Genomic DNA, 15,063 nt, shown 5'->3' with positions numbered 1-15,063 from the left:
ATGAAAGAAACTGGTCCCATAACTTCAACCCCCAGTGGTAAATAAAACACAATTCAGCTCACACACACACACACATATTCTCGTGACTGTGTTTGTGCCCCGAACCTTGCGACTAATCCTCTTAACACACACACACACACACCATTGGCTGGAATGCCGTCACCTGCTGTGTGCCTATTTATGTGAGCATGTTTGTTTGTCAAATGTGTGCATGTGACTGTGCTCAGGGGCATCAGCCAGAACCTCATCCTGGTTTGTGTTCATAGTTTTGGTGGCATTGACCTGTTTGAATGCAGCTGTATTATTGTGTGTTTTTGTGTGTGTGTGGAGCAGGGATGAGTGAGCTGTAGTGTAGAGTTATGTGTGTGTGTGTGTGTGTGTGTGTGGCCATGATGTTGCTGGCTGGGGCAGGTTGAACAGGTTTCTGCTGTCCCCCAGTCTGTGATCCTGGTCTTAGAGCCATCTGCTGTCAGCTCTGTGGCAGTCTCTTGATATCTCGATCTCTGAATCTCTCTCTCTCACACACACACACACACACACTTATACAGCATTGCTAATGAGGTTACTCATTGATGATGCATTCCCTTGCCCCCACACCCTAATCGTAACCATCACAGCTTAGTGCATAACCCTTAACATAAACCTCATTCTAACAGCAACCCTAAAACCAGGTCTTAACCTTGGAGAAAGTCCTTTAAAGTGGAGGCAACCAGCCAATAATGTCATCGCTTTCCCAAAATCTCCTTTATTTATCCTTCTCTCTCCTCTTTTGTCTTCAAACACTTTCCTACTTGTTGTCTTTTAATCTTCTTCTCTTGTTACAGGTGATAAAATGTCTCCGCTCAGTAAATGTGCTGATTTACTTTCGTGCGATCGGCTTTATTTTCCTCGAGGTTTCTCGCTCTGCTTTCTGCATTTCATCCAATTTAGAGCAATCAACAGAAGGGTGGAATGAATGTGGAGCTTTTCTGATAATCAAGCCGTCATTTGAGTCATTTTCCGAGCGTCATATTTGCTGGTTTGAAGTGCTGGTGTCACTTTTGAGGAGTTTGGACTGTTTGGTGTTGAAAAACAAGCGATTTCAGCTCTGGAACACTCTATTTTCCTGACTGTCTTTTATTCGAAGGTTCCATCCATTTATTTGGAAAATATTTATCATATAAGTCTGTTAAGTAAGTGATAGTTACTGTAGTAGCATCCTTCCTTAATCAAATTCATTTACCTTGTATGTTTCACTCTCAGGTCGGGCTGCAATGATGAATCGATTATTTTTTTCAGATTTTTCCACTTCTTAATCTGAGTAGTTTCTGGTTTCTTTGCCCCATATAAAAAAAAGAAGAAGTCATTAAAACATTTTTCATCATTTCTGACATTTCATTAAACAATATTCGATCCAAAGGTTCCAAAATTGGGTTTTCCTACGTCACCTCCTGACCCCTTAGATTAATCTGAAAACCACTTACAGCAACTGCTGCACCTCGCCTGAATTGACAGTTAATTGTCACTTGTACTCCAGGTACCTTGAGAATACAGCATGACGTCTCATGTTTGTTTTGTGCAACAGTGTTTTTTAATCGTTAGCTTAAGTTTCCCCCTGCAGGTTCCAGAATTAAGTGTAGCAGATTACCAGCGATGTTTGTGGTTCTCACTGGGGGTGTTTTTTGTTCGTGGGAGGCTCGGTTCTTATCACAGGCGACCAGTTGTTCAAAGAAGACCAGTATTATGTTTCTAAATCACTGTAGATTTTGTTTTTGCTCATGTGAGGAGTTACGAGCAGCAGATATTTGAAAGAGCGCTGAGGCCTCAATGACGTGAAGAGAGCCACGTCACCGTCACATCACCGCCGACATGGCGCAATGTTTTCTATCTGAATAAATCATGAAATTGGTCCTTCAGTAGGACTTTGAAAGCATTGATCCCAAGAATAGCCCTGATGAAATATTAACAACACCTGACTTGCTTACTGTCTCTTAATGCTTACAGCGTATTTATTGATTTTTTTCATACATGACATGAAAATGAGCCCATGCAGAGGTGTACGGAGAACCTTTGTTTAAATGCAGCGTGTTTTTCTCACAGACTTTTTACAAAGTTGTGTCCATTGAAGTCTTTGTGGTTTCTGTAAAGGAATACAGCATGAATTTTTTTACCGTTTTATGTCTGCTCTTTGTTTGCGGATACAACAAGGTGAACCTGTCTAGGATGTGTCAGATTTACAGATTGAATTAAAATTCCAGAATATACAGAGACGGTTGTTGCCATTCCTCGTTCGTTTGTCTCTCTCTACATATATATATATGTATATATATATGTATATATATATATATATATATATATATATATATATATATATATATATATATATATATATATATATATATATATATATATGTATACGTTTTGCTGTTTCAGCTTTACAACAGATTTGCAGCTGCTGTTTCCATTGTTTACTGCTCCCGAGTCAAAAGGCCACGACACACATACACCCACATCATCCGTGCAGACGCTGTCCTGGCCCCTCCCACCAGGGTGTGACGCCCTGGTGAAGCCACTGAGACACTGGCCTGAATCATTAATGAGTCTTGTGCACATGGCATTTGAGGAGAAATGACAGCAGTTTTACTGTGACTTGGCGCTGGTGCAGGGAGGTTTGAAAAATTAAAAGCAGGCAGAACCGTCTGGGAGGTGAAGATGCGTGTGGCTCTTGGATTTTGTGGACGCTTTGCTAAGGCGACCTTTTCTTCTTTGCCTGCTAAGAAGCGTGCGGTTGAGCCCAGCGCTGAGGTGAGAGGGTTCACTGCTGCAGTGTGGCTGATGTTTGTTTTTATTCCCTCTGCTTTGGTTTGTTCGTGTTGTGATCCAGGGAGCTTGGACCAGGCACCGTGGCCCCTCTTGTCATTTACGGAAATATTTTCCTTTGATGACCGCAGGAGGACTCCGTTAGTATCGCTCAGGAGGCGGGAGTAATTGCATTACTTTTGCCCCTCATCTTAGTTCATTTTCCATGGTTTCACACATGTTTCATCTTGTGCTTTCAAAGAGCAGGATCTGGCTGCGAGGCAGGCGGTGAAGTTTACTGAGGGGAGCAGGAAACAGGGAAGCTGGTGGTTAATGAGCTCAGGGCTATGCATAGCAGACTGTTTACTGTGAGGTGTTGATGAGTGTTTTTTCCCCCATACTGTACTAAATTCCTCCTGATCAATGCATCGACGTGGGTCAGATCTTTGCAGCAGAGGGTGTTGTGTGTCACCGCTTATGCTTGGAATGGAAAATAATCTCAGCTGTGTGTATTTGCTGTGCTGCATCTTAATTGTGCTGCTGATCTACCTGCGTTTACATCACTGACAGTGTACAGTACGCGGTGATCGTCTGAGTCCGGGGCAGCTGCCGATGTCGGACTGGGACACTGAACCAACCCCTCCCTGTCTTCATGATCAATAATTGATTATACTTTCTTCTTTTTTTTTTTTTTAGGCCACAGAGAACGAACCGGGTGACATGGACCTGAGTGGCCTCCCAGAGACCGCCGTCGACTCTGAGGAGGACGACGATGAAGAGGACATCGAGCGAGCGTCGGATCCCCTCATGAGCCGGGACATTGTGCGAGATTGCCTGGAGAAGGACCCGATGGACAGAACCGATGATGACATCGGTGAGTGCCCGGCAACCACAGCGTTTGATTGTCTCTTTTTTGTCTTGTGTGATTCACACGTCGCAAACCAAACTGAGACAGCACTTGTGTTTGCATCTAGAGTGAAAATATGAACTCAAAGCTCAGTGTGAGATTTTAAGATGTTTGGAATCAAGTGGGACAGTACGCGTCCCAGTTCAAAATGAAGTCAGTTCTCCATAAAAACCACACCCTCCACTCACCCTTCATTATTAAATCGGTCACAGTAAATTTACATCGTCAAGTCTGAACTGCTCTAGTTTATCACATAAGCTTTCGAGTAAGCTTTATCAGACCTCCACTATCATATCCCTCAAAGCTATGATTCGACTCCAGCGATAATGATACGAGTGTTTAAAAAAAATAAATAAATACACACTGAAAACAGAGAGTGAGAAGGACTGCCAGCCCCTCCCCCCCCTCGCTGATCCCGATGCTGTACACCCCTCCTTCTGCCGGCAGGCTTTTCTAGGTCACTCTGGCACATCCTCTCGCCTCACCTCTCCCAGCACATTAAACTTTCAGTGCTTCCACGGCTTCACACATGATGCTGTTGGTTTGCCAAGCACAGGTCAGACTTAACGTCAGACTGTTGCCGCTGCCGGCCAGCGAATATGGAAATTGATGGTAGACGATGATGTCGGGATTAAATAAACGAGCCACTGGAACGTTACGCTGCAATTTCAGTGTGTACAAATATCAATGCTTTCCTATTCATGAAATCTGCTCACTGCTTTATAGATTCATGGATTTTCCAGAACAAGTGGGAAACGTTGAACAAAAGCAGCAACATGCAGCCATATTCACTGTTAAATACCTGTAGACACATAAGACAATGTGATCACACTTCGTCGCGGCTGACGGATCACAGCGTGATTCCTGTTGAGGTCCGGTGTCTCCGGTGAAATCACACAGAGGCCACAGACCGATGTGTGAGCAATTATTCTCGCCCGGCTTTGAAGGTTTATATCAATAGGATTGATATTTAGCTCCATGTTGTCCAGATAGTGATTCCTCTGTCGGCTATTCATTGTGTCGGTGATCCATTCTGACGCTCAGCCTCCAGCTCGTGCCTTGCTTGGCTGGAAGCGAGAGCAGTGCAGACGTGCCAAAAGCACTGCATGTCCTCTTTTTTTTTTTTTTTTCTCCTCTGGGTGTCAAGACGCTGTTTGCTCTTTTTTTTTTCTCAAACCTCCCCCTCTTTCCCTCCCTCTCTCCCTCCGCTGTCTCTCCTCTGTCCCTCACACAGAGCAATTACTGGAGTTCATGCATCAACTGCCGGCGTTTGCAAACATGACCATGTCAGTGAGGAGGGAACTCTGCGCCGTCATGGTTTTTGCTGTGGTGGAACGCGCCGGCACCATCGTTCTGAATGATGGAGAGGAGGTGTGTAGTCTTCTATATTTATCCACTCATGAGCTCGGTCCTGTGGCCTTATCTTGTGTTTTAATTGTATTTATATAGGCCTGTGTCTGTGTGTCTGTGTGTGTGTCTCTTTCTCTCTCCATTTGATGTTTTTTTCTGCTCTATTAAACCTGAATGGCAGACATCTCTTTATCACCAGGCCTCTCTCAGATCCCTGAGGCAACAAAAGCAGGCTTGACTTATTCTCTGTCTCTCAGGCCAAGGCATTTTCAATGGAGATGATTCAATTGTGTTGCTACAAAGTACTCAAACAATAAAGAGCAAGACATGCCTCCAAGGCTCGACCACCTCAGTGAATAGAGAATATGAGGTTCATTGAGTATGTTATTGCTGTCAATTTAAAGCTGTGAATCTGCGGGAAATTGTTGTAGCAACCTGATTATTTATGCATATACTATAATATTTGTAGTGTATTTTAATGTATTAGTTTAGCAGGGATTTGATTGAGACTTTAATTATGCCCTTGCTATTGTTGTATTCAAATGAGGAAAGTAAGGAGCCATCTGTCGGGTAGTTACTTCGCAGGGTTTGTTTTGATTTAATAACTTTGACTCATTAAGAAATGACAGCTGTGGGGAATATTACTCACTTGAACTGTGCCGTCATTGTTGTAATTCTTTTGTATGCGTTTGTTTGATAGTTGGACTCCTGGTCGGTGATTCTGAATGGTTCCGTGGAAGTGACGTACCCGGACAACCGGACTGAGATCCTGTGCATGGGGAACAGCTTCGGCGTGTCTCCAACCATGGAAAAGGAATACATGAAGGGTGTGATGAAGACCAAGGTGGATGACTGCCAGGTAGGATTATGATGTTCTCACACAGGGCTGTTGACACACACACATCCCTCTCTGGGGTTAACAGGTCAATTTCCTCTGCGTGTCAGTGTGGAAAGCGTAGCACAAAGCCTGACATCATATCATGGCTATTCCCACTGTGGCCTGCCTACTGGTGCCAGTTACAACAGCCAGCAGATGTTGGCTGTCAAACGTGTCTTTAAATGTGAGAAGCAACCGTTCTGATAGATATTGGACCAGCTCACAGAGCGAGATTATGTTTTTGTGTGTGAATCATGGGATTATTGGTGATGAAGTGTAAAGACACGGACACCACGAGCTGAGCTCTTCTGGCTTCTTTGTTTCTTTGTCTGTGGAAGCCCCCGTTTCATAATTCATCACTGAGGATAGTAGTTTAGTTGCCAGGCAGAATTTAATATTACTTGGCTGCTCTCAGTTTAAATTATTTTCTAAGACCCTTCATTACTGTGTGCCAGTTGGTTCCTTCATGTAGGATTAGCTAATCTCTAATCAAGTGATGACACAAAGGAATCAAGACTGTTAATTACTTTTTTGTTTGTTTATTGAAAAAATGATTGATTTCTTTTTTTGTCCTGCTCTTGTCCAGTTTGTGTGCATCGCCCAGCAGGACTACTGCTGCATCCTCAACCAGGTGGAGAAGAACATGCAGAAGGTGGAGGAGGAAGGTGAGATTGTGATGGTGAAGGAGCACCGCGAACTGGACCGCACTGGCACCAGGAAAGGACACATCGTCATCAAGGTGACGAACGTGCATTCAGTCAAATGACGATTTAATGCAAAAAAAAAAAGTATAATTTTTCAGCTAAAAAAAATGTTGCAATTAACGATCATCCTTGTTTAATGCCAGGGCACATCGGAGCGTCTCACCATGCACCTAGTGGAGGAGCACTCTGTGGTGGACCCCACGTATATAGAGGACTTCCTCTTGACCTACAGGACCTTCCTCTCCAGCCCCATGGTCGTGGGCAAGAAGCTGCTGGAGTGGTTCCACGACCCCAGTCTCAGGGACAAGGTAAACCCAGAAGGGCTGATGGGAGAAACGCAATATGAATGTTAACTTTATACGGCACTAAATAACATTTGAATCACAATATACCCTCGGAAATGTCAGGATGTAAAAAAACCATTGTGTTTAGACACAAGTTAAGTGTACATTGGGTCATGTGATTGCTCCAGGTTACACGGGTAGTCTTGCTGTGGGTAAACAATCACTTCAACGACTTTGAGGGTGACCCTGCTATGACTCACTTTCTGGAGGAGTTTGAGAACAATCTGGAGAAAGAAGTAAGTGTTAATGTGAGTGCACCTACTGAATTCTTCTAAACATGCAAAAATAGATTTGGTTCATTTGAAGTGACTTTTCTCACATTGATTTGTTTTTGTTTTTAATTTTTTATTCCAGAAAATGTGTGGGCATCTTAGACTGTTAAATATTGCGTGTGCTGCTAAAGCCAAGCCGCGGCTGGTGACACTGACCAAGCCGTCCAGAGACTCTCCGCTGGCGTTCAGCCTGCTCGGAGGTCAGGAGAAAGGTTTCCGCATCTTTATCGATGCCGTGGAGCCTGGGAGCAAAGCAGCGGAAGTCGGCCTTAAGCGTGGAGATCAGGTAAGATATTTCCAAGGTTGACACCTCCTCCATAACATTGTTTAGTATTGTTTTCGTTAGATAGTGTGAAGACAGCATACACAACTACTGCTTCCACTGTTTTGAACATTTGGATTTCTTTTTGAGGTGTAGGCAGACCCTCAAATGGTCCCATGTTTAGCAGCCTCTGTTGCATTTCGTCTTTCTGAAGGCTTCACTTGTGAGAACAAATCATTCCTGTCACAGGAAATTGAAGGAAAAATAATCCTTTTTTTCCATCCAAATTCATTTTGGTTGTGAAACTGGCATTAAAAGCTCTTTTTAATTTTTGTTCTAAGTCCGATATTGAACATGCCAGTAGCAGAGAACACTGTCTTGGCTTTTCTCTTTGCAATTTAAACTCTCAACAATTTTCACACTCTGCAGTCTTCGGGGCTTTAAGCAAAGTCCCTTAATCCTTAAAACCATCTCGAGAGTGTCTGGATGCAAGTTAAGCCTTTCTGACTCCAAACATCCCCTGCAGCTGTTTCCCCAAAAGGAAGCAGAGAAGCCCTTGGAAGCTTTATTATACCCACTCTGGACTTGTGGCTTCTTTTTGCTTCATTTGCTCTCATTATTTAAGTATTTTTAGAGCATAAAAAGAAGTCGTTTTGTCAGTGTGTCATTAGCATTAGTCCCTGCGGAGTAAAATCCCAAAACAGACATTTTGTCGTGTTGCTCCATCTTTAACCGGCAGAAGAAAATCAAAGAAGAGCGGCCTGTACTTACATCCTCCGTCAAAGGTGACTTCCTCTCTTACTAAAGAGGAAGTGGCAGTGCCTGCTTGGCAGATTGTGTTTAAATGCAAATATCCGGCTCCAGGACAGAGGGCAAGCTGTTGTGACAAGGAACGAGACAATTTGATGGGCGACGTGTTCCATGTTAATGTCAAAACCGTATGTTGGACTCAATGTCAAATTATAAAACACACATGCATTTGACAGTTTATTACCTGCCTTTGTTTACTGGGAAGAATATAGTTCAGAGGTCAGTTCCTCTATTTTAAGAAGCATTTTTTTCCAATGTCATGGTAAAGTATAATGTAGAGGAGTCTTTCTTTCTTCACCTCAGTTGTTTTGAATTATTTTTTATAAGATTTTTAGTTTATAACTGTGCAATAGGTAGTTTGCAGCATTAATCCGATGGATTTCCTCTCTGTCTTTCACAGATCTTAGAGGTCAATGGGCAGAACTTTGAGAATGTCCAGCTCAGCAAAGCCAATGAGATTCTGAAGAACAACACCCACTTGTCAATAACTGTGAAAACAAACCTTTTAGGTAAGATTTTGTGATCAAATTTGCTTATATGTCACAATAATAAACCTGAGCTCAAAGTGTTTCCTCCTTCTTTTCAGTGTTCAAAGAACTCCTTTTGAAGCCTGACCACGACCACGACCTGGACGGCGAGGAGGAGCACGACCGAAAGAACGGAGCGCCTCACCTTCCAAAGATTGGGGACATCAAGAAGGCCAGCCGCTACTCCATCCCTGACCTGGCGGTGGACGTGGAGCAGGTGATGGGCCTGGAGAAGGTCAGCAAGAAAGCCAAGTCCAACTCGGTGGGAGGACGCAACAAGCTGAAGAAGATCTTCGACAAGACGATCACCAGCATCCTGCCTCCTAAACCATACAAGTAATAACACCCATTCACATGTATCCTGGTCTGTTTTTATCTTTCTTTCACTGAACCAACTGTAAGCCTGTCACTGGATTAGTAAACCAGAATCAGGTGTGAATACATTTCATGGGGAATGTGTTCTCTGTAGCCAAATGAGTTCTTGCCAGCTCAAACATCGCCCTCTGCCTTTTGTTGTCAGAACTGCTGTCTCACCTCCCTCTCTCCATCTCTCTCTGGTTTCCATAGTGACGTTTGTGTGGGCCAATCACAGGACGACAGCATTGTGGGCATGAAACAGTCCAAACAGATCCCACCAGCTCTGCCCGTCAGCGGGAACCTCTCATCGTCGAACCCAGACCTCCTGCAGTCTCACCATCGCATCCTTGACTTCAACAACCAGCCAGGTACAACACTCATATTTGCTGTGATTAACGAGTAAATAAAATGCTTATTTGCATCACCAATTTTTATTAAACAAAGGTTCATGGTTAGGGTTAACCCAAACACAAACAATGAAGACACAGACCTTGAGGGTTAAGGTTACTGAGGTCAAATGGAACCTTTGGATGTCCAATTTTATAAATATCAATATTTTTGAAATAGTAAAGGTTACATTTATGCTTTTGGAGAATCATTTTAATTAAACACCCATTAAAATGACTTAGTTTTGACTACCAACAGTATAGCACAACCTCTATTTTTAACTGGATCCTCATTAACACTTGTCCATCACATGTTATTTATGTTCTTTCAGTTCCAGTCGTACCAAGTGAGTATGTTTCTTTTCCCCTGTGGTGGTCAGCCTCTGTTTAAATACATTAATATTAAGATTACTACTATCGTCTGCAGATGTAATATAATCTTATAATCAGCATTATATCTGCCTGCGAACGCTAACCGCTAACGGCAATGCACTGACATCTGACATTTCCCTACTCTGTGGGCGCTTTGAGATGATTTTTGTAATGGAGATTTGGGATTTGGGTGTGTTTCTGATCAATTGAGTGATCAAAGGTTTGGTGTGTTTTGGTAAAAAGGCTTTTATTGGCTTTCAAATCCATGCTCTGCTCTTACATGGCGTGACAGTTATATTAAATTGAAGGCGATTCGTTAAAGCGCCACGTGTTGTCCACAGACATGTCTGACCAGGTGCTGAGGGTCTTCAAGGCTGACCAGCAGTCTCGGTACATCATGATCGGGAAGGACACGACGGCTAAGGAGGTGGTCGCCCAGGCCATCAGGGAGTTCGCCCTGACTGCGGCGCCAGAAGCTTATTCACTGTGTGAGGTGTCTGTCACGCCAGAGGGCGTCATCAAGCAGAGGCGACTACCAGACCAGCTCTCCAAACTGGCTGACAGAATTCAGCTCAGCGGAAGGTAATGTCCTAGGCAGAGGGAGTCTTGTTTAACTATTATTCCTTTTAGGCCCCACTGGCTAAATATTGGTTAAATTACAATATAGGAATGTAGTAATAACCATACGAGTGATAACCAATCACCATAGTCCACAAAAATGTCAGAATAGATTGTCTTATGGTGATATCTCCATATACAAAAGGTGTTTTCTGATTTAAAAAGGTGTGTTTTTGTCGATTTCCATCATCAGATACTACCTAAAGAGCAACATGGAGACGGAGACGCTATGTTCAGACGAGGACGCTCAGGACCTCCTCCGAGAAGGCCAGATCTCCCTGTTGCAGCTCAGTACGGTGGAGGTGGCCACGCAGCTCTCCATGCGGGCTTTTGAACTCTTCTGCGCCATCGAACCCACTGAATACATCGACGACCTGTTCAAGCTCCGCTCAAAGACGGGCTCGGCCAGTCTGAAGCGCTTCGAGGAGGCCATCAATCACGAGACGTTCTGGGTGGCCACGGAGGTGACGCGGGAGCCCAACCAGCTCAAACGCATGAAGACGGTCAAGCACTTCATCAAGATCGCCCTGCACTGCCGCGAGTGCAAGAACTTCAGCTCCATGTTTGCCATCATCAGGTGAGAAGGACGAATAAGACATGGGCGTTTGCTCCGCCGTGTTTTAGCTGTCGCATCTAAATGAAGTTGTCGCTCTTTCCTACAGCGGTCTGAACTTGGCTCCAGTCTCCAGACTGAGGGGAACGTGGGAGAAGCTCCCGAGCAAGTACGAGAAGCTGTTCGGGGACCTGCAGGACCTCTTCGACCCTTCCAGAAATATGGCCAAGTACAGGAACGTCCTCAACAATCAAAACCTCCAGCCACCCATCATCCCTCTGTTCCCCGTCATCAAGAAGGACCTCACCTTCCTACACGAAGGTAGCTGACCATTTAGAAACTGATTAGCTCGTGCTATCAGTTTTTTTTAAGGCGGCCTACTGTTATTGCATATTAGTTTCTAAATTTAAATACCATGTCACGATGTAACACCATAGTTATACACAATTAACAGGTAGTGAAGGGAGTTTCTGTTGTTTTATGACTGCAGGTATTGTATTATAACATATAATAATAAAAGAAGAATAAAAGAAACACAAGTTATACTGTACATTTTGCCATCATTCCAATAACAGAGATAGAAAAGATAAAAGAAAAGAAGAGAAAAAATAAATAAATAAAATGCCATCCATCTATTATAATAGCTAAGTATTAAACTGCATCATTCTCATATTCCTCATCCCAGGCAATGACTCTAAAGTGGACGGCCTGGTCAACTTTGAGAAACTGAGGATGATTGCCAAAGAAATTCGCCACGTCGGTCGCATGGCGTCAGTGAATATGGACCCAGCTCTCATGTTCCGGACCAGGTGAGGAAACAAAAGAAGCCAAAGCCAGATCCCTGTAGGAGCAGTCCGCACACCTTTGACTAACCAGACTCTGTGGGGTTAGCCGGTTCACGTAGATCCAATCAAGATTTCTGCATCACGCTTTTCTTTCAAGCAGCTGTTCCCTCTGGCAACTGTTTTTCTCCTGGCAACTGTTTCCTCATACACATTGTTGGCATAGGATGTGCACAGTGCTCCTGTGAAAGTGTGTCTTTGTCTAATGATGTCTCTTCCTAGTGGAGTGTCACCATTTTTTTTTAATTTCCTCTCCACTGACTTTCATGTGGGTGAAATTGCTTCTCTCCGGTGGTCTTGGTGGTCTCTCCTGTCCTAAGCTTTGTCTCTTTCTCTCTCTCTCTCTCTACTCGTCCACCCTTTCCCCCCATGCTTCTCTGTTCATGGCACTCGCCCTCTAGGAAGAAGAAATGGAGAAGTTTAGGGTAAGTCTGGTGACCCTGCAACCCTTTGCATCCCCTGCACCACTGCCCTTTATTCTGCCGATATGTGTGTGCATCTTTTCTTCTTTGTTTCCAGTTTAAACCTCCCACTAATATTGTCTAAGCCTAACTAATTTGATCTCTTTTTTTATACATATATATATATATATATAAAAGGTCACTTGTGCTAAAACTAGGTCGGACTATTTTACATTTTATAGAATCTTACATAAACATACCAGTGTTGGATGATTGGATCCAGCCTTGCATAGCAGATGTGGCCTTTCCTCACGTCGTTTTGTCTAACGATATGCATGCAGCTTTAGTTTCAGAATGATTTCACTTGTCTCTGAGGTTTTTATCTGTCTTTCAAACCTGTAAATAACCCAGATATCGTGGATATTTCTGGATACTAATCATGATTTACATTCTTGTGGTCAAATGAGGAAAACTAATGTACCGACTGAACATTTGATGGGAGCATTTGCCTTAAAAAAGGACACATTTATTTCCTGTTTCCCATGATTATGATTTGGTTTATGATAATGAAACTTTTCCCTATAATTATGGAAAAGTGTCTTTTAGTTATAGCGTCCTGTATTGTGTAATTATGACATAAGTTGTTGCCATAGGGAGACCTTGGTTGTAATTGGAAAACATAATCATGAGAAGTCTCATCTTTTGGTGAACACAGTGTTTAGAGACTTGTCTTGTGACAAGGTTGACGTCACTTAAAAGTCTAACACTGGAGCCACGCGCCAAAAAAAAAGAACTTTTACTACGACTACAACCAGCTCTGACTCAAGCCACAGAAATGTAAACTATGACCGTGTTACACTAGCAGAACACCCCTGCTTTCTACTCCCCTGGCTATAACCATCACTCACCCTTACTCACCCCCTTCCCCCTGCTGCCTGGAATGTCTGGAATGTAATGGCGTTGAGAGGAGTAGCTAAAGCTGCTCTCTGCATGTCCTTTTTTAAAAAAAAAAAAAATCCCAGGCCCAGTAGCACCTATACATTCACACTTAAAGTTGAAAGTTTAAAGCAACATCTTAATTAAGTCTTTCTCTGCTCTCTTCTCTGTTTTTGTGTGTCCTTTTGTGTGCCAACACTTTTATGTCCTCGCGTGTCGCTTGTCTCTGTGGACGCCTTTGTGTACATCCCAGGTCTCTAAGCCAGGGTAGTGCCAACGCGACCGTGCTCGACGTCACGCAGACAGGGGGCCACAAGAAGCGGGTGCGTCGCAGCTCCTTCCTGAACGCCAAAAAGCTTTACGAGGACGCCCAGATGGCCAGAAAGGTCAAACAGTACTTGTCCAACCTCAGCCTGGAGACGAACGAGGAGAGTCTGCAGACGCTGTCGCTGCAGTGTGAGCCCTCCATCAGTACGCGTGAGTTTTGTGGCACAGCTTTGTACACAACATGATCTTTCTGTTCCGCCCAGGATTCACAGACTGTAAAGACACTTAAGTCTCCCTTTAAGACTAATTGGCAAGGAGTAGATATTGCTGAACCACCCATAGAGTTTCACACTGGTCAATGCCAGCGTTACCAGCTGTTTGTTGGTGCTTGTAGGTTTGAGCCACGCAACAGAACCAAACTGTCCACCAGCAATCCATTTAACATACATGTTTCTCCCTCACCGTACTCAGTGCCGAAGAATGCTGGTGGGAAACGGCCGGACACGTCCCCGGTCGTGTCTCGGGCTGCCAGTCAGCAGAGGGGGCAGCTGGCCAAAGGAAACCAGGCCCTCCAGGTCCCCGCCGTGGCACTTTACCCATCCCGGAAGAAAGTTCCGGTCAAAGATCTGCCGCCTTTTGGTAAAATTGGGTTTATTGAATTTCAAGTCATTCAAATGGTACAGCTAGTACTTCTAGATAAGTCTCCGTATATGTGTCCTTTTAATTGTATTTTTCTGGTACATTAGGACTTAAGTTTTTTTCATTTAGAGCGAAAAATCACCTCTGAATACAATTTGTTTCTTGTCTCTTTGCTCATGCATGGTTATAGACAGAATGACAAGAACTCTGCATAAATCACCTTCCTCAATTGCCTTATGTTTTTTAGACAATAGCACACTTTCCAATCGTCTGTTATGGTGGTGCTGCCACCTAGAGGCTGTCTGGCAACATATTAAGAAAAAAACCCCAAATCCCAGACAAAGCCATTGTAGCATCCTAAGACCGTTCCTCATGCTAATTCTGCTGATGTCCGCAGGCACCAGCTCCCCGCAGTCTCTGAAGAAGATTCTGTCGCTGTCGGAGGAAGGGAGCGACCGGCATCGGAGGCAGCCAGAGGACACAGTGTCCAACGCCTCCTCCCAGCTCTCCTCCCCTCCCACCTCCCCCCAAAGCTCGCCCAAGAAGGGTAAGTAAGCCAATAATCCTCCCTTCCCTTCCCCTCCCCACTCTGTCAGGCTCCTCTCTCCTTCATGGTGTGTCATGACTGCCATCTGGTGGTTGTTTTTGAGAACTGCCTGAAGTTTAAGCTCTGAATTACAAAAAAAAATTAAACTCTCTCAACTCATTGAAAGCCGACGCCATTTTTAATTTCCTCACAGATCGCTATGACGACGCGCACTAACTAACATCTGTTAACTTTCACGCACAGGGACAATAAGTAACCAGAACTGTGACTCACACGGAGGCTGCCAAATCCCCGCCCAGCTCATGTGTACAGAG

General features: G+C 44.0%; 1 protein-coding gene across 15 annotated transcripts in view; it reads left to right on the top strand.

Annotated features, from left to right (window-relative positions):
- Positions 1–15,063, top strand: part of rapgef2b (Rap guanine nucleotide exchange factor 2b) — a 94,616-nt gene that overhangs the window by 72,689 nt on the left and 6,864 nt on the right. For 8 of the 15 annotated variants that reach the window (XM_044039973.1, XM_044039968.1, XM_044039967.1 and 5 more), the window contains 19 exons: positions 3,475–3,652; positions 4,920–5,056; positions 5,736–5,894; positions 6,499–6,651; positions 6,760–6,924; positions 7,089–7,208; positions 7,315–7,518; positions 8,705–8,813; positions 8,891–9,167; positions 9,399–9,556; positions 9,907–9,921; positions 10,288–10,528; positions 10,758–11,141; positions 11,227–11,438; positions 11,803–11,926; positions 12,361–12,384; positions 13,550–13,773; positions 14,035–14,202; positions 14,600–14,749. In XM_044039973.1, coding sequence (XP_043895908.1) covers positions 3,475–3,652; positions 4,920–5,056; positions 5,736–5,894; positions 6,499–6,651; positions 6,760–6,924; positions 7,089–7,208; positions 7,315–7,518; positions 8,705–8,813; positions 8,891–9,167; positions 9,399–9,556; positions 9,907–9,921; positions 10,288–10,528; positions 10,758–11,141; positions 11,227–11,438; positions 11,803–11,926; positions 12,361–12,384; positions 13,550–13,773; positions 14,035–14,202; positions 14,600–14,749 — 3,202 coding nt within the window. The remainder of the gene's footprint in view (positions 1–3,474; positions 3,653–4,919; positions 5,057–5,735; positions 5,895–6,498; positions 6,652–6,759; positions 6,925–7,088; positions 7,209–7,314; positions 7,519–8,704; positions 8,814–8,890; positions 9,168–9,398; positions 9,557–9,906; positions 9,922–10,287; positions 10,529–10,757; positions 11,142–11,226; positions 11,439–11,802; positions 11,927–12,360; positions 12,385–13,549; positions 13,774–14,034; positions 14,203–14,599; positions 14,750–15,063) is intronic. The other 7 variants (XM_044039971.1, XM_044039970.1, XM_044039977.1 and 4 more) reach the window with 5 other exon arrangements.

This window comes from Solea senegalensis, linkage group LG12 (genome assembly GCF_019176455.1).
Source record: "Solea senegalensis isolate Sse05_10M linkage group LG12, IFAPA_SoseM_1, whole genome shotgun sequence".
In the NCBI taxonomy this organism is placed as follows: domain Eukaryota; kingdom Metazoa; phylum Chordata; class Actinopteri; order Pleuronectiformes; family Soleidae; genus Solea; species Solea senegalensis.
The sequence above is the reverse complement of the archived record's forward strand: the minus strand, read 5'-3'. Positions and strand labels throughout refer to the sequence as shown.